Source organism: Podarcis raffonei, chromosome 1 (assembly GCF_027172205.1).
Source record: "Podarcis raffonei isolate rPodRaf1 chromosome 1, rPodRaf1.pri, whole genome shotgun sequence".
Classification (NCBI taxonomy): Eukaryota; Metazoa; Chordata; class Lepidosauria; order Squamata; family Lacertidae; genus Podarcis; species Podarcis raffonei.
Window position 1 is genome coordinate 128500950 of NC_070602.1, and position 23138 is coordinate 128524087.

Consider the following 23138-nt stretch of genomic DNA (forward strand, 5'->3'; position numbering starts at 1 on the left):
TTTTACAGATGTGGTTTCTAAATGGAAATCAAGCCTCTTTTACCAGTGACATCTGGAAAGCAGATTGAACGTTACGACGCATCTTAACAAAATAAAGGAGAAATAACAACTTTCTGGCCCTAACATTCAGCAACAACAACAACAACAAAGATTTTGTTGTCATTGGTATATTGTGCTTATTTTTGGTCATTTCAGATAAGCGGTGGAAGCTAGAGAGCTAAATTCAGCTGACAGCTCTCATGGGTTATAACTGCACATATCGAAAGGTAAAGATGAACAGTTCTTTTATTTTTAAAGAATCTAATGGATGGAAAAATAACTGAACCTCAAGAACTTTCGGAAGTGAGAGCTGGACCATAAAGATGGCTGATCGCCGAAGAATTGATGCTTTTGAATTATGGTGCTGGAGGAGACTCTTGAAGATCAAACCGATCCATTCTGAAGGAAATCAGCCCTGAGTGCTCACTGGAAGGACAGATCGTGAAGCTGAGGCTCCAATACTTTGGCCACCTCATGAGAAGAGAAGACTCCCTGGAAAAGACCCTGATGTTGGGAAAGATGGAGGGCACAAGGAGAAGGGGACGACAGAGGACAAGATGGTTGGACAGTGTTCTCGAAGCTACCAGCGTGAGTTTGACCAAACTGCGGGAGGCAGTGGAAGACAGGAGTGCCTGGCGTGCTCTGGTCCATGGCGTCACGAAGAGTCGGACACGACTAAATGACTAAACAACAACAACAAGAAGAACTTTCAGGTGCGAAGGCACTGCACTGTAGCTCACAGGCTATCTGCCCCTAACAGTGAACTCAGGTGGGGACTGCCAAGAGAAATGGAGTCCATGTTGGGCCACAGAGAAACAGGAAGGAGGAATCGCCACTTTCAAGGAAATGCAAAAGCACAAAGAAATATATTTTCGAAGTCTAAGGCAGCGAAACCAAAACCATCCAGCTTGCCAACATGGTCTGGACCACATGGCCAGCAAGCCATGGAAAGCTGAGTATCAGCTCAGAAAGAAAAAGTGAAATGGAAGAAGGATTGGGGTATCCTGCAAGGCAGGGCTAGCTGGCTGGCAACTCTTGTCAGGGGAAAGGACACACAGATCCTGACCTATCTTCCTGCCTCCCCCCCCAAAAAAAAAATTAACCCACAAAAATCATGATGGTGAGGAGCATAGAGTAGCAGTGGAGGTTAACAATACCCACTCTGCTTGGGTATTATTCTTCCATATATTCAAAGAAGGCATGGAGAGCGGCACCCCAAGACCAACATCCTATCACTGCCAGCGCCATCTCTTCCTGTATTGACCAGGAATGTCTTATGGGAGATGAACTGGTGCACTTGGCTAAATTCTCCTTGTAATCAGAAACGTCCCCGCAATCACAGATCCCAACAGCAGGATGGATCGTTCCGTCAAACGTCCAAAGAATTTCCATTCAGACCTCAGGCACCGAACGCGCCAGGCCTGAAGCTGCAGCTAACAGGGAGACTGGGAGCAGGACTGGTGTGTGTGTGAAGCTCTGCCCATCCCTCCATACGGACACAAAGGGCTAGCGTGTCTTCACAAAACAGTGTGGCAAGTAGTTCTACTAATTATGAATTGAGCAGAGATCGTTCACAAAGGAGTGCTCGTTTGGGTGAGCATGCTTGACATGACCCCCACAGCCCTTACAGCAGGCATCCCCAAACTCGGCCCTCCAGATGTTTTGGGACTACAGTTCCCATCATCCACTGGTCCTGTTAGCTAGGGATGATGGGAGTTGTAGTCCCAAAACATCTGGAGGGCCGAGTTTGGGGGTGCCTGCCTTACAGCATGGGAATGGTTTCCCCTATGCTTCCTTCCCTAAGGAATCCCTTTCTTCTGCATGGATTTGTCTCTCATCATCAATAAAGCTTGTGCTGGTGGTGGATTCTGGGAGGAGGTGGACCACAGAGTCATACGTTCTTATGATCGAAACAGCTGCAGCAGTCAGTTAATTATATAGGTATATTCAAAGGATCCTTACCGGTCCAATCACATCCCAGCACCTCCAATCGCATACCGATCCCTGCGGGAGACCACCTTTCTGGGTGAACCCTGATGTACTGTGCAGGAACAGGATCAAACCTTCGAACCTCTGGAGTATCATAGTGCATGTTTCCTTCAAAGATCTTGGAGAGAGAAACAAAAGGTTAAGCAAGAACCTCCTTGGCCGCTAGCCACACAAAACAAATCGCCGGTGCACTGAAAGGAGCTGCTGCGTTCTGGGACAGCGGCCGCTCATTTGAACTTTTACGTTTTATTGAGCAACAGCGATGTCTGCTGTAATAAATCAAGACAACCTGCAGAACGCATGCGGTTACAAAACCATCACTGGGAAGAGAAAATGTGAGAATGCTTTAAAAACAACAAGCAGTTAACAGTTCCAACTCTATTTGCTTTATTTAAAAAAACAACAAAAAACCCTTCTCTGTTAGCTTTAACATTGTACAAAAGCTCTCCATCAAACATAGGCATTTTTAGAGCAAAAACAAACAGCCCTGGAGTTTGTGTTATTTACATATCCAGGCTTGGAGCATTGTCAGGTTGATCTGAGGACAGGAGATGGCATGAGAGCAGATTTTTGATTTTTTTTTTTAAGCATCTAAATCAGTACAATTATTTAGTATTGCCTCTGAGGCCAAAAAGCAGAGGTTGCAAGCTCTACCAAGGTTGGTTAGAATGATCAAGAACATTTCCTAATCGTGTAGGTAAAGGGATGAACAATGGAGCAAGGGAACAAGGGAAGCTGTACCGTCTCCTTGCCAGGGATTTTTAAAGCTGAACCCTGCTGTTGCAGGGGGCAAGGTGAACGACAAACATTTCCTTGAACTGCATCAACCTGTGAAGCTGCTATGCGGGCTATGTTAATCTGATTACAGTTCAGTAAGGTATGCTCAGTGGAGAGATAGCCTACAGCTTGGGTTTTCAGAACCACACTGAAAAGGGAGCACAAACTGAGTTGGGCACACTTTTTGACTCTTGATTCTGTTCAAGGTGCACAAGGACCCATGTAAGAAACAAAAGAGACCCCAGTGACTTAGCTGTGAGAAGAGAGTCACGTGTAAAACACAACAGACACAGCACCATTTTCTGATATTTGTAGTTAAGTAAAGGTAAAGGGACCCCTGACCATTAGGTCTAGTCGTGGCCGACTCTGGGGTTACGGCGCTCATCTTCCTTTATTGGCCGAGGGAGCCGGCGTACAGCTTCCGGGTCATGTGGCCAGCATGACTAAGCTGCTTCTGGCAAACCAGAGCAGCACACAGAAACGCCGTTTACCTTCCCGCCGGAGCGGTACCTATTTATCTACTTGCACTTTGAGGTGCTTTCGAACTGCTAGGTTGGCAGGAGCAGGGACCGAGCAATGGGAGCTCACCCTGTCGCGGGGATTCGAACCGCCGACCTTCTGATCGGCAAGTCCTAGGCTCTGTGGTTTAACCCACAGCACCACCCGCATCCCATTTGTAGTTAATGGCTGTACAAAAAAAGGAGAGAGAACCTCACAGTGTTGTGCCCAAAGTGAAAGACCCCAAAAGGTTATATTAAAATAACTTTGATCTGGAAGGCATGCATTTGAGAGACAGCCTAGACTGTCGAACTACATCGGTGTAACTTTGAATAAGGATTAAGCAGTGTCTGTCCTCCTCCTTCCTCCCTCTCACCCCAACCCTACCAGAGGTTGCGGCCAACTTAGTTTTATACAAGAGAAACATATGCCATTGCCAACTATGCAGTCCATCTGACAAAACCACACAGCATGCTTTGGCACGAAACATGCGTCCTCCTAGCCAGATCCTGATCCCAGATACACTGACTCAAATCTGGTATAGCTCTACTGACATCTTGTGTAAATACGATTGGCTTTTGACTCTCTGTTTTTAATGGGCCTTTCCCACCACACTTCCAGAGCACTCCGTCTCCCTTTGAAGCCATATGTACTAAGTCAAGAAAGAAGCCATCAGCAACACAGCTTTGTGTTTCTGTAGGAATCAGATCCCCGGGTCCTCCGGATTAAGGTTATTACAACGGTGCAAAAGTTCAGATATTTCAAACCCTCTACAGATAAGAACATTGCTCCAGGGGACTGGGGGGTAAGGGGTGGAAATTAAGCAGAACCTCTTCAATATCCTCAAGCATTCCCTCACATGCGGTGCCTAAAACACTTCCCCATGGGACAAGGGGCTACCTAAGAAAGAGCACAGCATGATAACACGGTCAAGTGTCTTAATTTGTGTGAAGACATGGCTGCTCACCAAGAAATATTTGTCCTTCTGCGCTCACCTAACAGTCCTGTTTCTTTGCAGGCTCCTCGTCTGCTACCAGAAATCTTGTTTTAAGGAAGTAACTTTTCTCCCTTTACCTCAACATCATCACGGAAAACAGATGAAGCCAAGGGATGCAAGAATACTTCAGATTTCGAAGGTTCCCCGTAATAAAGAGGAAACAGTAAATCTGGATGATTTACAAGTATGGGTAAAATTACTGGACTATCCTAGCTTACTGAACATGCTCCGCATACATCTTCAATCAGTATGTACCATTTTGACACATTTTACACTTTAATCTTTCCATTTCCCTGTAAGGAAAAATATTATATCCCTTGCTTGCAGCCTAAGGTCTCATTGCATCCTCATCCCCACCCCCACCTGCACCATGAACCTACATCTGGGCAGTACAGAGAACTAGATTCAACCAAAAATCCTTTCCAAGAAGTGTGGAAATTTCTTTCCATTGTGTGGCGGCACCATGAAGCACTCACAGTGAAGACAAGGGAGCCTGCCTTCACTCCTAAAGCACGGACTGTCTCGCCAGTGGTGCATGCTCTGGTTATCTCCTGCTTGGACCACTGCAATGCGCTCTACGTGGGGCTACCTTTGAAGGTGACCCGGAAACTACAACTAATCCAGAATGCGGCAGCTAGACTGGTGACTGGGAGTGGCCACCAAGACCATAGAACACCGGTCCTGAAAGACCTACATTGGCTCCCAGTATGTTTCCGAGCACAATTCAAAGTGTTGGTGCTGACCTTTACAGCCCTCTATGGCCTCGGCCCAGAATACCTGTAGAAGCCTCTGCATCCCCATCGTTCACTGAGGTTCAGATCCGAGGGTCTTCTGACAGTTCCCTTACTGCAAGAAGTGAAGCTACAGGGAACCAGGCAGAGGGCCTTCTTGGTAGTGGCGCCCGCCCTGTGGAACGCCCTCCCATCAGATGCCAAGGAAATAAACAACTATCTGACTTTTAGAAGACATCTGAAGGAAGCCCTGTTTAGGGAAGTTTTTAAATGTTTGATGTTTTATCGCTCTATTATTATTACAGTGGTACCTCGGGTTACATATGCTTCAGGTTACAGACTCCGCTAACCCAGAAATAGTACCTCGGGTTAAGAACTTTGCTTCAGGATGAGAACAGGAATCATGCTCTGGCGGCACGGTGGCAGCAGGAGGCCCCATTAACTAAAGTGGTGCTTCAGGTTAAAAACAGTTTCAGGTTAAGTACGGACATCCGGAACGAATTAAGTACTTAACCCTTGGTACCACTGTATTAGTAGTAGTAGTAGCAGTAGTAGTATTCTGTTGGGAGCTGCCCAGGGTGGCTGGAGAGGGCCAGTCAGTGGGCGGGGGTATTAATAATAATAATAATAATAATAATAATAATAATAATAATAATAATAATCCTCTCATTAGGATGTGTCCAACCAACGGTAAACTTCACAATGAAGAAGAAGAAGAACAAGAAGAAGAAGGAGAAGAGGAGTTTGGATTTGATATCCCACTTTATCACTACCCGAAGGAGTCTCAAAGTGGCTAACATTCTCCTTTCCCTTCCTCCCCCACAACAAACACTCTGTGAGGTGAGTGGGGCTGAGAGACTTCAGAGAAGTGTGACTGGCCCAAGGTCACCCAGCAGCTGCATGTGGAGGAGCGGGGAATCGAACCCGGTTCACCAGATTACGAGTCCACCGCTCTTAACCACTACACCACAAGAAACAAAAACAAGGAGGGCACGAAACAGCTAAGAAACGGGCACGCAACCATTTTGTACCCCTTGCGGCATTTCCACTGAAAGGTCCTACCTTAGGCTGCATTGTTTTGGAGTCCTGTATAAACTCCCAGTCCTTCCCGTTCATGCTGTAGCTGACTTTGAACTTCTTCACGAAGGCTCGAGCCTCTGCCACGTTGATGCTGTCCCCACCTCGGGCCCCTTGGATAATCACACCTTTCACATTCTTGGGGACGCCCAGGTCAACCTGAAGCCACTCCTCCCCAGGCTGCGCTTGAGGGATGCGAGGGAACCACCCTGAGCGGCTGCTGACCAGGCGTGCTGCACTGGGAACCCAGTGATATTCTCTGGTAGAGGAGGCTGAGATCTGGGAGTCTGGGATGAGCCCAGAGAGCATCCCCAGCATGTTGGAACAGGGAGAATCTGTGTCAAAAGAAACAGGGAAGGCGGGGAAAATGAAGCAACACAGGCAAAAAAGCAAGTTTGTGATATAAGCACGGGAGGAGAAACATCCCACTGCGACTAACTGCTAGGTACCAAAATGTCAAAACACTTAAGCCTGCTATGCTTTGCTTTATAACAGCCATCACAGCCCGCAGGAGCCCTTCAACAGATCCTCAGGACACCCCTGCTATTACAATCTTCATCCAAATTGCTCTCGCTTGCTAGCCGGCCTTGCCTTCCCAGCCCCCAACCTCCCAAAGTCAGTAGAGGGGGGAAAAGAAATCACATCCACTAACAGCATCCTGGCTGCTCCTCCAGTCCTCTTTAAAAAATAAATATCAGTTAAGGCCATTCGAACAAGAGATAAACTGCAACTGGAGACAGTAATATTAAACAGTTCGGCTGACGGCCTGGCTCATAATGCTTTTTTGTTTGTTTGTTACATGGCAATAAAATACCACTGGAACCACAACCCCTAATGTAGGGAAGAAGCAGTCCTGAAAACACTTCGCCGCATCTACAATCTGAGTTACGGTTCATGGCCCACAAGTTTCCATACATGAAGGTAATGTGTGCATTGAGCTAAGAAGAGATGCTTGGGCAAACTTTGCATGTCAGAACGTTTAGGAGTCCCATCACCATCAAATAATGAATTACCGTATTTTTTGCTCTATAAGACTCACTTTTTCCCTCCTAAAAAGGAAGGGGAAATGTGTGTGCGTCTTATGGAGTGAATGCAGGCTGCACAGCTATCCCAGAAGCCAGAACAGCAAGAGGGATTGCTGCTTTCACTGCTCAGCGATCCCTCTTGCTGTTCTGGCTTCTGAGATTCAGAATATTTCTTTTCTTGTTTTCCTCCTCCAAAAACTAGGTGGGTCTTGTGGTCTGGTGCGTCTTATAGAGCGAAAAATGCGGTAACTTTTAAGTCGGACAAGGCATCAACACAGATCACCAACAGACAGAATGGGAAGCTGGGTCCTTTCCCTGTGTGTCGTCCCTCCCTCAGAGGTGCAGCCTGGACAACCTACCAAATGACTCGATGGAACAAAAAGTTATCTAAATAACTTCCATAATCCCCTCTTCTTAATGGCCACAGTTTAAACATTCCAGTTTAAACTAAGAGGCGTCAAGCACTGAGAAACTGAACATCCACAAATGCATTTAGAATATTCTCTTTCACTCCTTTCAGGAGATCTTTTGGCAGACATGTTTCTCTTCCATTACATCAACCAGCACCGCCCTGTTTTAGAAAATACTTTTGTATTTATAAAATACTTTTGTATTTTGCACTGTTTAATGGTATTTCATTTTTTGGTTGTTGTTGCATATTTTGCTGTGAACCGCCTCAATGTTTTTATATATGGGAGAGATCTATATATTTTAGATTTGCAGGGTCCCTTAGCAGAGCCATCCCAGCTGATGACTGAAGAAGGTGGACTTCCGTAAGTGACATCGCATAATCTGGGTAGCAGGGAAGAATAAGTCTGGGCTGTTCAGATGTGGAGAATCCAGCTTTAGCGCAGGACTGGCAACATCATGAACTGCCGTTGTGGTGATCAGGAATGTGGTGGAGGCCAAGTGCTTTAAGCCTCCCATTTCCCTAGCATGATACCAAACCAAGACTCTCTCGCGACCCCATTACCCTCACTGCTGCCTATTCAAGAAAGAATAGAACTATGCAAGGGCAAACAGAGCAACAAGCGTCACTTCTGTTTTGAGGCATGCTCTGAACCTGGCACTTTCTGGCTCATACCCAACGAAATCATCCTATTAGCACGAGAACGGCTGCTTGCACAACAAAACTTCCCCTTCCCCTCCTTGTGCCTCCCCAGACGGAATCCCCAGAACAGATTTCAGGGTGCACAGGGAGGGCGAGGGCAAATTCCATTAAGCAAACACCCCATAGTCAGGATCGTCCGCCATCTTCCCTTCTGGGAGTGGGGGGAGCTTCCCTCCAGAAGAAAGATCTTTGTGGACTACATACAGTTTGTGAACGATGGCCTCAGGCTAGTTGCTGCTTGGTTAGCTCCCAAGTCTTTAATTCTACAGAATAAGGTAGCCGAGGCACGGCCAACAGGTAGATCAACTGGACATCAGTGGTAGATCATTGGCTGCCCCCACAGAAGCTGAACAACTTTTGCTCCTCTAACAAATGCTCAATATTCTTGTCCTGCACCCCCCCAAAATGGACCTTCCTAAAGAAAGCTGTACAACCTTGACCTGACCCCCCCAAAACAAGGCAAAAAAGCTCAACAACTTAGACCTGAACCACCCAAAAGGAGGTAGATCACTGCCAGTTTTTAACTCTGTGAGTAGACTGCAGTATCTTGGCAGTTGGCCACCCCTGAGCTAGCTGAATTACTCCCACAACATTCCAGGTGTCTCTGCACAGGACGCTGTTGTGACAGTGGTTGCAGGTGGTCAAATTCTACATTTAGGTAATCCACAGCTGGTGATCTCTCTTCTGTCACACGCAGCGGTCTTGTTCCCCAGATCAGTCTATTTCTGGTCTGTGCCGATTGTGCACATGCTTATTAACAATTTCATTCCATCCCAGTTCTGTTGTTGTTGTTCTAATCCATGCAAACAACTGGGTTTAAAATGCTTTTTTTTTTATTGTGTTACAATGCGCAAGCCGGACAAATTTTATCTCAGGGTATGCATATTTAAAGGAATTTTATCCCAAAGCATGCATTTGTTTATGGATTTTGGTACATGTTTTGAGCCAAAAACCTATATCACAGAATTTGAAGAAGTGCAAAATCTAAAGAATAACTGTTTTGATTCACACATTATAGTCTTGGGAGGTGTGACTTAAGTCAGAACAACTAAAAATGCGGGCCAAGTGAGATTTTCCTCCATCCCTGTACTCAGGAAAGGACAACTAAAAAACGCAAACCTGTGATCCGACAGCCATACAGTTCCAAACGAAGTGCAATTCCGCTGTGCCAAACCTGGGGGCGGATCCTGACAAAGCGAGTCAGCACTGGAGCATGAATCTTGTTCAGAACCACTTCCGAGGCATCGGTGTTAGCCTGGAATACCTGGAAAGGAGAGAGCACAAATATAGCGTTATCCTTTCCTACTTGTCAGAACAAGAAAGCCTGGAATGTGAAAGGAGAAAAATGAGAAATAAAGATAACTGCCTGAATGGTTGCACAAAATGCCAGAGAGGATAACTGGCTAGGGCGAAGGTTGTCAAAGTTTCAATTAGTCTCTATTTCTTTGCCTCTAACAACAACCTAACCTGCACATTCGGTGTTTGCCAATGGTTATCTTAAAAAGCAGAGACATCACCTTGCCAACAAAGGTCCGTATAGTAAAAGCTATGGTTTTCCCAGTAGTGATGTATGGAAGTGAGAGCTGGACCATAAAGAAGGCTGATCGCCGAAGAATTGATGCTTTTGAATTATGGTGCTGGAGGAGACTCTTGAGAGTCCCATGGACTGCAAGAAGATCAAACCTCTCCATTCTGAAGGAAATCAGCCCTGAGTGCTCACTGGAAGGACAGATCCTGAAGCTGAGGCTCCAAGACTTTGGCCACCTCATGAGAAGAGAAGACTCCCTGGAAAAGACCCTGATGTTGGGAAAGATGGAGGGCACAAGGAGAAGGGGACGACAGAGGACGAGATGGTTGGACAGTGTTCTCAAAGCTACAAACATGAGTCTGACCAAACTGAGGGAGGCAGTGGAAGACAGGAGTGCCTGGCGTGCTCTGGTCCATGGGGTCACGAAGAGTCGGACACGACTAAACGACTAAACAACAACAACATGTTTAACTCCATGGCATGAACATCTTCGCCTAATCCTATCTTCTAACTTTTAAAGGGAAAAAGAATAGCCCAATATAATTTTTTTCATGTCAGATGGTACCTCAGTTCTATCCTATTCTGTTATGACAACAGCTTAAATGCAAACCCAGACAAACCAATTAAATATAAAAGAGCTTCTGATTTCAGATGGACAAGCCTGAAACACTTTGGCGCAATTCCCAGGAGTGCAAGATGTTCAAAACACTCCTCAAATCTACAGCCCACTTGCCTGAAATAGAGCATACAAGCAACAATTAGCGTTATCAGTTGAACTACTGACTTTACCCACTCGTTCTTCAGCTTCAATATTTACAAAGTGGGCGTAATAATCATAATAATTCTCTTTTGTAAGCATTGCTGATTCAAAACCAGCCCATTGGAACGCATTCGTTTCCTCCATGGAAGTAGCAACCTCTCCGAATAAAAGCATGTCAGTCACTTCCCTTCAATGCAAATGCGCACACGTACAAACACCAGAAATAAAATAAAAACTTTTTTTAAAAACAAGACCTTTATTTGGTACAAGGCATGTTGCAGTATTATTCAAACAAACGGCTGTCTTACCAGATGGTCTTAATCGATAATTACCATATGGACAATTCCATCACCACCCCTTCTGCTATTTTAATAGCCTGTGTAAGTGTCAGCAAATTTTCTATGGGGGCTTCATCTTCTACGTGGGGAGAAAAAAGACAAAAGAGATGTTCTAAAAAGAAAACTGCTACAACCATCCTGGGACACACACTCCCTGCATGCCAGAATCTGAGGGGTCTTCATGGATGAACTCTCATCTGTTTTGGACCAGAGAATCCAATTTTTTTCCTTTTGTGAGTTTTCGGTAGGTGTGCAAATCTCCACTGACCTTGCTTGTGGCTTCGATGCTGGATTAAGCAGAATTGAATCGGACTAGCACTGAAGAGCTAAATCACTTAATCTTTAGAGTCCAGGGATTCAAGAAAAGGCTCTTTTTTTGAAGATCCAACGGCATTTTCCTAATATTCCAGGGGAACCAGCATTAAAGGGATAATGCAGATGTTTCCTGGGTTTGTAACAATCAACTTTAATCATCTTGGGGCAGAAATAGTTTGCCAGAGTCCATGTATCACAACTGCAGTGTCCTCTATGTGAACTTGCTCTCTGCAGGAACGCATGGGGCAGTTGTTCCCACAGCATGAAGCGTGGGAAGAGAAGCCCGGATGCAAACCACGAAAGATCGCAACATGGAGATGGAGTCCTGGTGGGTCTTTCAGCAAAAGGCTATCAGTGGGCCCTCCTAGTCCCAAGATGATCCTTTATCCTTTTTTAAAAATTTTTTTAATGTATTTTTATTTTTTACTTTTCAAGTTTATACATTTTTTACATTTCAAAACTTGACTTCCTTCCCGCTCTTTCTGCAGTTCCTTAAATTCATTTTTAGTATCTTCTACATATCCAAATTAACTTAATTTGCTCATTTATTCATCTTCTTTACAACTGCAGGTTATTACAATAATCCTGCTACTGTTTTAATCTGTTTATAATTTATTTGTAAATATTCAATAAACCATTTCCATTCTTTTATATATATATTAAAATGTTATCTTAATTTCTTATTCTTTCGGTAAGTTTTGCCATTTCTGCATATTCCGTAAGTTTTTTTATCCATTCTTCCTTTGCTGGGACCTCTGTTTCTTTGCATTTTGGGGCAAGTAACATTCTAGCTGCTGTAGTAGCCTACATGAATAAGTTTCTATACATTTTAGGTAGTTCTGTCCCTATAATTCCCAAAAGAAAAACTTCTGGGTTGTTGTTTTTTACAAACGTTATTTTAAACATCCTTTTCATTTCATTATATGTCATTTCCCAGTCCCAAACTGCTCCTGGGTATTACTTTATCTCTGCACAACCATGAGGAGCCTCAAAAAAGCCTTACATTAAGGGGAGTTCTCTGTAAGGGTTCCTGGGACTTATTTATGAGACCCACCTCTATAGATCTCACCAAGTAAATGGCTGTTAATGTGCAAGGAATCAGTGGCGAGGACTGACGATGTGCCTCTTATTCAATTGTTTCTCAATTTGATCCTTTCACACGGTTTTGCATGTTTTGTGGTATTTTATGCATTGTGACTTGCCATTAAAGGTAAAGGGACCCCTGACCATTAGGTCCAGTCGTGGCCAACTCTGGGGTTGCGGCGCTCATCTCACTTTATTGGCCGAGGGAGCCGGTGTACAGCTTCCGGGTCATGTGGCCAGCATGACTAAGCTGCTTCTGGTGAACCAGAGCAGCGCACGGAAACGCCGTTTACCTTCCCGCTGGAGCGGTACCTATTTATCTACTTGCACTTTGACGTGCTTTCGAACTGCTAGGTGGGCAGGAGCAGGGACCGAGCAACGGGAGCTCACCCCGTCGTGGGGATTCGAACCGCCGACGTTCTGATCGGCAGGCCCTAGGCTCTGTGGTTTAACCCACAGTGCCACCCGCATCCCTTGTAAACTTGCCATTACAGTTTAGTAATTCTTCATTGCAATTGTTAAGTGTAAGCTGTTTAAATATTATTGTGAGATATTTAATTTTTCTGTTCACTATTATATTGTAACAGATTTTTGAATACGTCTTTATTTGATACGTTTATTTTAAAGTTAGGCTTTTATTATGACTTTTTTTTATTGGATCAGATTGTTAATAGGTGTGTGATCATTGCTCTCTATTTTGTTCTATTTTTTTCAGCTTGTAAAAAGACTTGTGTATAGTAATATGGAAAGGCGGTACACAAATGAAAAGTGAAATGAAATATAAATGCTCGACTCTGACCACTGCTGAGAATGGCCATCCACAAAAACTATTATAATTGGAGACATCTGAAACTTTAAAATACTTAAAAGCCTATAGAGACAACTCAGCAGTGCATCTCTCTCGGGATTCTGGCATGCCAGCAAATGGAGATTGTGCTAGGAGGAGCTGAATAAACGCCTTGCTAAATCCATGAGGCCCCTTTTCGTCAGCAACAACTGTGCCACAGTCACAACAAGTGTGTGCGATGTGGATTCCAGTCTTCAGGACAGCAAAGTTGAGCGAGATGTATATCAAGGAAGACTTTGCCTGCAAAAATCTGTGCTGGTAATTGGGATCTGGAGTAGGTTTAGAGTTGAACAGAAATGCTAATCCAGAGAATACGGATCACGCTGGTACCGTTTAGAAACACAGCGTGGTTGATGTGTTTTTAATATCCTACTTTTATCCCAGCAGACCCCTCCTTTCTCCTCTCCCTTCGCCTGCTCAGCAGTCACAGAATACCCTTCCTTCAGCAGGAGGCCTGGAAACATCAGCGTCTGCTGTGAGTGGCCTTCATGTGTGCCAATATCCAAGATTCTGTGTGCCAGGATATATTTCACCACTGAAGCTGAAGCCTGTAGCTTTGTGTCAACCCACAAAGCTGATCTGCAGCATGTCATCTAAGAACCTAAGACAAGAGGGACCCCATCTGGCTCCCCACGCCTGCCCTGATTTCAATTTCCCTCCTAATCCTACTTCTGCTGCTTTCACAACTTCTGCCGCAAAACCTTCCTTCTCCAAACACGTATCTAGGTGTCTCTGAAATTTATTTATCTTTTCCCCCTTTCAGCCACCTTCTTCCCTGATTTGTTCCATATGGTGATTACTTCTAATTCTGTCTTGTTTCTTCAGTCTGCACACCAATTTTATTTTATTTTTCAAGCCTCCTTTGCAGTGTGAAAGTTATAGGGGGCAATGCTTTGTCTGAAGTGGTGGGTTGCTGCCAATAACTTTAGCAACTCTCGCTTCCTCGTTTACACCCTTCTCTTTTTATGGCTTCACCATCTTTATCAATCCTTTCTGGAACGCTGATAAACAGCCTTTAGGTACAGCCTCTTATTTCAAAGGGGGGGGGGCGGAATAGTGTTAACAACCTTAACTGCTGCATCACAACTTCAGGCTACATTCATTCATTAGATTCAGCCAGGTGTCTAATTCCAAACAGATGGGCAGGCCTAAAGATTTCGGAATTCCTCTTAGCCTGGCCTTACCTCCAGAAATTGCAGGATTTAGGTATGTGTAACTTGCAATGAAAATCAAACAGAGCACTCCAAAACAGGCTGTGCCATTTCAAAGGCCAGGGAGCAACCGCTGTTATCCAGGGCTTCACTCTTTCCTGTGCAATAACAGTCCCTGCTACCTGCACACAGAGTCCAAAGTGAATTACTTGTGGTATTTCTTCTGAGGGCTTTAAACGGTAACAAAATTATCTCTTAAATTCTATAAAGCTCCAGTATCTTTGTTGTTCCGCTTAACAGTGCCTTTCTCATGAACTATTGCCACTGAAAGCCCCCCAGACATTATCTTGATCACATCCTCTACTGCCCTAAGTCTACTTCCTAAATTCAAGATACAGATTGCTTCAAATATCACTCTCCTTGATGTTTAGCCTCCTCGACAAAGGACACTTCCAGTCTGATGGCCTTCTTCCAACTGTTGGGTATTATGGGTTTGGAGTGCCTCAAACTCCTTCCTGCCCTGTGTTGCACAAAAGGACTAGACCATGTCCTTTGTCAAATTATGCTCATTCAAGTAGCCCATAAGAAATTACCTATGAGGGCAGCCAATGTAAATGCCTAGATTGCAAAATGGCAGCTCCACTATCTCCATATTTGTTGTTGTTGTTTAGTCGTGTCCGACTCTTCGTGACCCCATAGACCAGAGCACGCCAGGCACTCCTGTCTTCCACTGCCTCCCGCAGTTTGGTCAAACTCATGCTGGTAGCTTCGAGAACACTCTCCAACCATCTCGTCCTCTGTCGTCCCCTTCTTCTTGTGCCCTCAATCTTTCCCAACATCAGGGTCTTTTCTAGGGAGTCTTCTCATGAGGTGGCCAAAGTATTGGAGCCTCAGCTTCACGATCTGTGGGCATAGTAGACAAGCATAATACAATTTCTTTGTAGCCCATAGCTTCTACAGAGAAAGGCTTTGGGGACTGGTCTCCTGTTCCACTATTGCACAGCTGCTCTAATCTCCTGGAAGTGTTTCCCTCCTATTGGTCATACTGGCAGGAAATTCAGAAGTGGTGGAGAGTCTTGACAAATTTCATTTGATTCCCTTGATACGACTCCTCTTCTCATGAGGTGGCCAAAGTACTGGAGCCTCAGCTTCAGGATCTGTCCTTCCAGTGAGCACTCAGGGCTGATTTCCTTCAGAATGGAGAGGTTTGATCTTCTTGCAGTCCATGGGACTCTCAAGAATCTCCTCCAGCACCATAATTCAAAAGCATCAATTTTTCGGCAATCAGCCTTCTTTATCGTCCAGCTCTCACTTCCATTCATCACTACTGGGAAAACCATAGCTTTAACTATACGGACCTTATCTCCATATTTACTTTGGTACAAAAATACACACATGAATAACACCTGCCCCCTAACAGGTTTGAGTATGCCTTCCTGAAGGGAGAGAAATTAATTAAACAACGATGAAGCTGTAGCAGGAACCCCCCCACCCCAATCATTCTGTTTGTACAAACTTCTCACACACTACATACGCCACATTTCTGTTATAAATTCATAGAAAATCAAGCATACATCGGATTTGCACTGTTCCATTTTATTTTACTCCATATGACAAGAACTATCAAAGGGGGGTGGCTTGGTCCTGGTCAGCCATAATCCCTTCACCGTCTCAGCACATCCACAGGAGCCCTGCCCAGTTGCTATGCCAACCCTCGATGATCCCAGACAGAAGACAATCAAGATCACAAAGAACTTGCATATGGGAGTGGATTCAGCATGGACTGAAACAAAGGACAATGATCAGATCTTCCCTCTGGGGGCAGGAAACTGCAAACTCCCCTTTGTCTCCTGGAAGTGACTCATGGGGAGGGGGGAAAGGAGGAACCAGCCAGGTGACAAGACACTCAGGTTACCACCAACTCCTCCCTCAACCCCTCCTTTCTGTAATGTATGCATGATGTTTCTGGGGGTGGGCTTGACCTAGAGGAGGGGAATTTCAAAAAGTTTTTATAAGACCTTGCACACTATTTTTCTGGGTCTTTCCTCTCTCTTGCAAGTGAGGGGAACACCCTGTTGCAACAGTTCAATAAAGGCCAAGCCTACAGGCTGCTGTTTTGCTCCAAGTTATCCTGGTTGGTGTCTTTACTTTTTGTCCAAGGGAGCCCTCGGATTTTTCCGTTAACAAAGCAAGCTGCTTGTAATTCGGAGTGTTTGGTATCCAGATTTGACCTTACTGCTCAGTGCACTCAGGACATCACAACTGTTTCGAGTCTCTTCAGACTTTCCCTCAAAAGCAAAGCACGTCTGAAAAACTCAACTTCTGGTTTTTCCCTGTGAAATCTTTGCACTTAAATCTACTGCTGAGAGCACACTGCGAGGCAAACCTCCTTGTTTTTATTGGAACTAAATGCAAACAGGCAGCTTCCCAAGGCATAAAATAGCACCACAATGTATTATTAATGTAAAACATGCAACGCTCAGAGCTTCTAGAAAATAACATTTTCGTTGTCATCTCACAAGCATAAAAAGTTTGAAACTGCAATTAATCCAGAATGTGGCAGCTAGACTGGTGACTGGGAGTGGCCGCCGGGACCACATAACACCGGTTATGAGAGATCTGCATTGGCTCCCAGTACGTTTCTGAGCACAATTCAAAGTGTTGGTGCTGACCTTTAAAGCCCTAAACGGCCTCGGTCCTGTATACCTGAAGGAGCGTCTCCACCCCCATCTTTCAGCCCGGACACTGAGGTCCAGCGCCAAGGGCCTTCTGGCGGTTCCCTCATTGCAAGAAGTAAGGTTACAGGGAGCCAGACAGAGGTTCTGACTATCTGACGTTTAGAAGACATCTGAAGGCAGCCCTGTTTAGGGAAGTTTTTAATATTGAATGCTGTATTGTTTTTAACACTCGATTGGGAGCCGCCCAGAGTGGCTGGGGAAACTCAGCCAGATGGGCAGGGTATAAATAATAATTTTATTATTATTATTATTATTATTAGTAGTAGTAGTAGTAGTAGAAGAAGAACTTCACACGCTCGTCCATGTTTCACGTTTTTCATCCCAGCTATACTCTGCCATTTCAGATCCTTAGCTGCCTCAAAACTATTTTCCACGTCCAGTAAACATCAATATAAGGGGGTGGGGGGGCACAATAAGACTTTAGCAATGAGCCACCCTCAAGAGGCGAGTGGCCGAGTAAGAGCCATCATGAGCCGAATGCAACTCTCAAGCAATTTAAGTACTGCTTTAGTTCAAGGCAGCAGATGGAATTGAAAGAAGCCCATATTGTGGTGCAGGATCTACGGATCTTGTGCTCCATCAAGCCCAACCCAGTCTTCCCAACCACTTTCTGCGGCCTGGATTACCATGTTTCCTGCTGTCCCAGGAAGCCAGCCAAAACAGGACACTGATCACAGCTTATGCATGTGAGGAAACCGGAGGTATAGAGAATTGCCCTTCCAAGCCTCTTCTCTTTGGGCATATGGTGACCAAGAAAGGAGGGGGTTGAAGCCACACAACAACAAAAATCCCAGGATTGGGGAGGAGAACCAAAAGGAATATTTTCTGGATGCTGTCTATGGGGTCTGGGTTGTGAAGGTGTGTTGGTGGAGCAGCAGAGTCGTAAACGGTACATAATAAACAACTAGAGTGGTACCTCGGGTTAAGTACTTAATTCGTTCCGGAGGTCCGTACTTAACCTGAAACTGTTCTTAACCTGAAGCACCACTTTAGCTAATGGGGCCTCCCGCTGTTGCCACGCCGCCGGAGCACGATTTCTGTTCTCATCCTGAAGCAAAGTTCTTAACCTGAAGCACTATTTCTGGGTTAGCGGAGTCTGTAACCTGAAGCGTATGTAACCCGAGGTACCACTGTATTTCGATTTGTAGTTTTCCCAATTTGTAGCTTTTAACCCAAATGAATGGCTTTACCCGCCCCCCTTTCCTTTTTTAACTGCTACTGCCCCCCCCCAAGACATACATACACCTGCCCTTCAGCTCATGCATATACTTAACATTTACCGCTGGTTCTCACTATCCGGCAGGTCGACATGTATCGATAGTCAATAAAGATCTGACCTACATAATTAATTTGCTTTAAGACACCAAGGGAGTGCGCAGAATGACATGGCCGGATGAAGGGCCTTTATCCCACCACGCCGTTCCCTTCTCTCTCTCCCCCCCCCCCAATTCCCCTCTACTGGATTTCATGGCCAGGCTGCTCTTCCAATGTTAAAATGTCCCACTGTCAGTTTGGAGCGTGTGTGTTTTTTCAGTTCCAGTGTGTGTGTGTGTGGGGGGGGGGAACTCTGCTAGCTACAGCGTCAGCAGGGAAAGCAAAGCAAAAAAAAAAAAAAAACCACAACCAGGTGGGTTGAGTACACATTACATCCAAGAAGCAGTTTATGATCCCAAAGACCCTTCGCCTTATTTATTTTTAGTTCTGGTTTTCTCGTCAAGAGTTTCTGAGGCAATTAAAAGGGAGAGGGGTTTGAGTTTTCTGGGAGGGGACCAGAGTTGGGGAGAAAATTCCCCTGCATAATTCGTGCGTGCTTGGACCTGTCTCCCTGGACCACTTGGATTACGTTACCCACCCCCCGTGGAGACAAAAAACGCTAACAGGATTAGGGGGTTCAGGACTTCAGAGGGAGAAGAATGAAGGAGAATCTGTGGAGATTATCTTTCTGCTACAGAGAGACAGGGCTTTGGGTGGAGAGCAGGGAAACTTCAGGCACACGGCGACTCAGAAGTTGGCCAGATCAGTGGTCAGGGATTATGGGAATTGTAGTCCAAAAGCAGCTGGAGACTCAAGTTTGGGGGATCCTGCACTGGAAGCACAATCCTGCACTTGCAAGCAATTTAAGATCACGCTCACATGACCAGTCCCCTCTGCATAGCTGCCAACGTTTCCCTTTTTTTAAGGGAAATTCCCTTATTCCGAATAGGATTCCTTGCGAGAAAAGTTGACAGCTATGCCCCTCTGGGCACTGACAATGGTAACACCAAATGTCTACCCCATTCGCATCTAAAGCAAGGGGTGAGGGAGGCTCCCTGCATTCAGCCGTCTCCAAATTCTTTACTCCTGTCCTGGCTGGAAGAAAAGGGATTGAAGTGACAGAGGAAATCAAGGAAGGTAAAGCTGTGTGTGTTTGTGTGTGTATGTTTTTCCTTTTATTTAATATTTATACCTCAATTCTCTTTTCCAAATAACACTGAAAGTGGCTTACGGCAAAACTAAAACAATAAATACAGCCATATCAAGACAACATGCAATAAAATGCATCTATCTAATACAGTGGTACCTCGGGTTAAGTACTTAATTCGTTCCGGAGATCCGTACTTAACCTGAAACTGTTCTTAACCTAAAGCACCACTTTAGCTAATGGGGCCTCCCGCGGCTGCTGCACCGCCGGAGCACGATTTCTGTTCTCATCCTGAAGCAAAGTTCTTAACCTGAAACACTATTTCTGGGTTAGCGGAGTCTGTAACCTGAAGCGTATGTAACCTGAGGTACCACTGTAATAGTAATATCCCCAATTCATATGAACTTTTCACGCCTAACCAATTAAATAATATAACAGAATTAAACAACAATTAACTAAGTCATCCAGTCCGCTGTAACCTTGCTCCCACCCACACTTTTGTGTAAATAATTATCACCTCCCCACCCCTCTACATGTGAATAGGGAAGACACATGAACAACCAACATGGCTGACCTCTTCAGCTCTCATTTGGCCCTCTGCAGAGGTTCAACAGATTTATAGTGGTACCTCAGGTTACATACGCTTCAGGTTACATACGCTCCAGGTTACAGACTCCACTAACCCAGAAATAGTACCTTGGGTTAAGAACTTTGCTTCAGGATGAGAACAGAAATCGTGCTCCAGCGGCAGGGAGGCAGCAGGAGGCCCCATTAGCTAAAGTGGTGCTTCAGGTTAAGAACAGTTTCAGGTTAAGAACGGACCTCCGGAACGAATTAAGTACTTAACCCGAGGTACCACTGTAACTGGAAATCACATGCTCTCTTCCTTAGCTTCCTGCCTATTGTCCTATACATTAAGCAATCACAGGGAGACGTTAACTTCCAGATGTCCACTATAGCAGTATTTATATCACTGATCCAATGTGGAGTAGCAGCCAGAACAGGCCTGCACCACCAAGCCAAGCACAATCTGCCAGCTGTATATTCGCAGCCTCCCGGAGTGTTAAGAAAGGCACACAGTTCAGGAGCCTGACAATACCACCTCGCTGCTGTTCTCCAATATATTTCAAAGCTCGCGGGAAGGGTATCTTTGCCTCATCTCTTAGAGCAAGGAACTGAGGCACAGAGCGAACTAACTAATTCAGCCTAAGCCACAGCAAGCACCAAGGTACCTTCTGGCCTTGGAAATGTCACTCTAGTTCCCTGTGCACTACACAGCCCTGGATGGTTGCTAAATGCCAAAATGTTAATTTGCACAGAGACTGTGAAACCCATGAAAGGAAAAATAGTATATATATCGAGGGGGGTCTTTTCAGCAGCTGCACCTAGTACACTTGGCTCCCTTCTTACCGGTTTTTCATTTTTTAACTGAGCACTTTATTTCATCCTGGTGAATTTCTACAGATAACGTTTTTTTATGCTTGGTTTTTACTGCTTCTCCTGTCTCCTCCCTTTTGGGTGGTTGTTCTGCGATATTGTGATTTTAATCCAAGCCACCCTGGCTGGGGATTTTGCACCAGAAGTGTGGAATGTAAATATTTTAAGAACTAAAATAAATTAAATAGACCCCTCTCAAATGAAAAACAAAATTAAAGCCCTGAGTTTTAGGCTGTTTACGTAATTTGGTTTGTTGCATATAAAACAGTGCAGTATAAGCAAGGCATTGCAAATGGACTGTACATAAAGGCTGCCAGGTTGTGTCACTCTCCGCCTGGCAGTGAAAGTCCAGATACTGGACATTGCTGAGATGCGCCCCTGAACTTTTAATAATAATAATAATAATAATAATAATAATAATAATAATAATAATTTTTATTTATACCCCGCCCTCCCCAGCCAAGGACACGCTCAGGGTGGCTAACAAGCAATAATAAAAACAAGTTGAATGAATACAACTTAAAAACAAGATTAAAATACATTAAAATATTGAAACATTAAAACATTAAAATGCAGCCTCATCACAGGAGGAGAAAGGAAAAAAGAAAGAGAGGGAGGGAATCAAATTGGCTCCAAGCCAAAGGCCAGGCGGAACAACTCTGTCTTACAGGCCCTGCGGAAAGAAATCAGATCCTGCAGGGCCCTGGTCTCATGAGACAGAGCGTTCCACCAGGCCGGAGCCAGTGTTGAAAAGGCCCTGGCTCTGGTTGAAGCCAATCTAACTTCCTTAGGGCCTGGGACCTCTAGGGTGTTGCTATTTATGGACCTTGAGGCTCTCCGTGGGGCATACCGGGAGAGGCGGTCCCATAGGTACGAGGGTCCTAGGCCGTGAAGGGCTTTAAAGGTCAAAACCAGCACCTTAAATCTGACCCTGTACTCCACCGGGAGCCAGTGCAGTTGGAAAAGCACTGGGTGAATATGTTCCCATGGCAGAGAGCCCGTGAGGAGCCTCGCTGCAGCATTCTGCACCCGCTGGAGTTTCTGGGACAGCTTCAAGGGCAGCCCCGCGTAGAGCAAATTACAGTAGTCAAGCCTGGAGGTGATCATTGCATGGATCACTGTGGCAATGTCTCTCAGAAAAATGAACAAGGCCAAGTCCAATTATTTTTGCTGGTCCCCTATAAAGGATTTTGGCATATTTCAGTTCTGGACCTACAGGAGATGGTTCCTTCAGCCAGGGACATTGGGGTCCCCAATGCATTCATAAAAATATATTTAAAGATGCACACATTTCCCAAACAACAAAGGTCACAGGGACCAAGCATGGTGGGCCATCAGCCAGCTGAGGGCTGGCAATAAGGATGGGAGCAGTGGCAGATGTATAGCCAGATCCCATTGGCTATGGTGCTAATGCCTGCTCTCCTTTCTGGAACAAAGGATTTGCCTGGGCAGCCGTGGTGAGACAAAGTTGGAAGGGACTGGTAGGATAGCTGCCACCCCTTTGGAATTTGGAGGTTATTTGGGAGTGGGAGATGTGCCAAAGCCATTCCACCTCATCTGCTTTTTGAAATTGGCAGATTCACCCATCCCTTGCTGGCAGAAAAACACTTCCAAGCTGAGAAGGAGGACGGCTTGGAGTCTTAGATGGGTGGGAAATCGACCACTGCCTTCTTGCTCTTGTTAGGCACTTCCTGGCTTGAGTAGAGGGGCTGCAATGGTAGTGGCTGTCCTCGAATCCAGTTCTGGGGGTGGGGAGATTAAGGGAAAAGAGAGAAGATTTCCTCCTCTTTGTCCCCATCAGATCCCGCTTGCTGCAATGTATTTGTATATGCTTCATGCAGCTCTCAAGGCATGGCACTAATAATTTAAGTAAAGGTAAAGGGTAAAGGGACCCCTGACCATTAGGTCCAGTCGTGGCCGACTCTGGGGTTGCGGCGCTCATCTCGCTTTATTGGCCGAGGGAGCCGGCATACAGCTTCCGGGTCATGTGGCCAGCATGACTAAGCCGCTTCTGGCGAACCAGAGCAGCGCACAGAAACACCATTTACCTTCCCGCTGGAGCGGTACCCATTTATCTACTTGCACTTTGACGTGCTTTCGAACTGCTAGGTTGACAGGAGCAGGGACCGAGCAACGGGAGCTCACCCCGTCGTGGGGATTCGAATCGGCGACCTTCTGATCGGCAAGTCCTAGGCTCTGTGGTTTATTCCACACAGATTTTAAAAGGGGGGGGGGGGACTTTGCCAAGATGGGCAGACCAGTATTTTTTTGTGGGTGAAAACACTCTCCTCTTCCT

The 23138-nt window shown here is 45.4% G+C and overlaps 1 protein-coding gene across 4 annotated transcripts in view; it reads right to left on the reverse strand.

Annotated features, from left to right (window-relative positions):
• Positions 1–23138, reverse strand: part of NRP2 (neuropilin 2) — a 247018-nt gene that overhangs the window by 100938 nt on the left and 122942 nt on the right. For all 4 annotated transcript variants that reach the window (XM_053366087.1, XM_053366095.1, XM_053366078.1 and 1 more), the window contains exons 8-10: positions 9364–9508; positions 6094–6443; positions 2002–2146 (exon numbers count right to left, since the gene is read on the reverse strand). In XM_053366087.1, coding sequence (XP_053222062.1) covers positions 2002–2146; positions 6094–6443; positions 9364–9508 — 640 coding nt within the window. The remainder of the gene's footprint in view (positions 1–2001; positions 2147–6093; positions 6444–9363; positions 9509–23138) is intronic.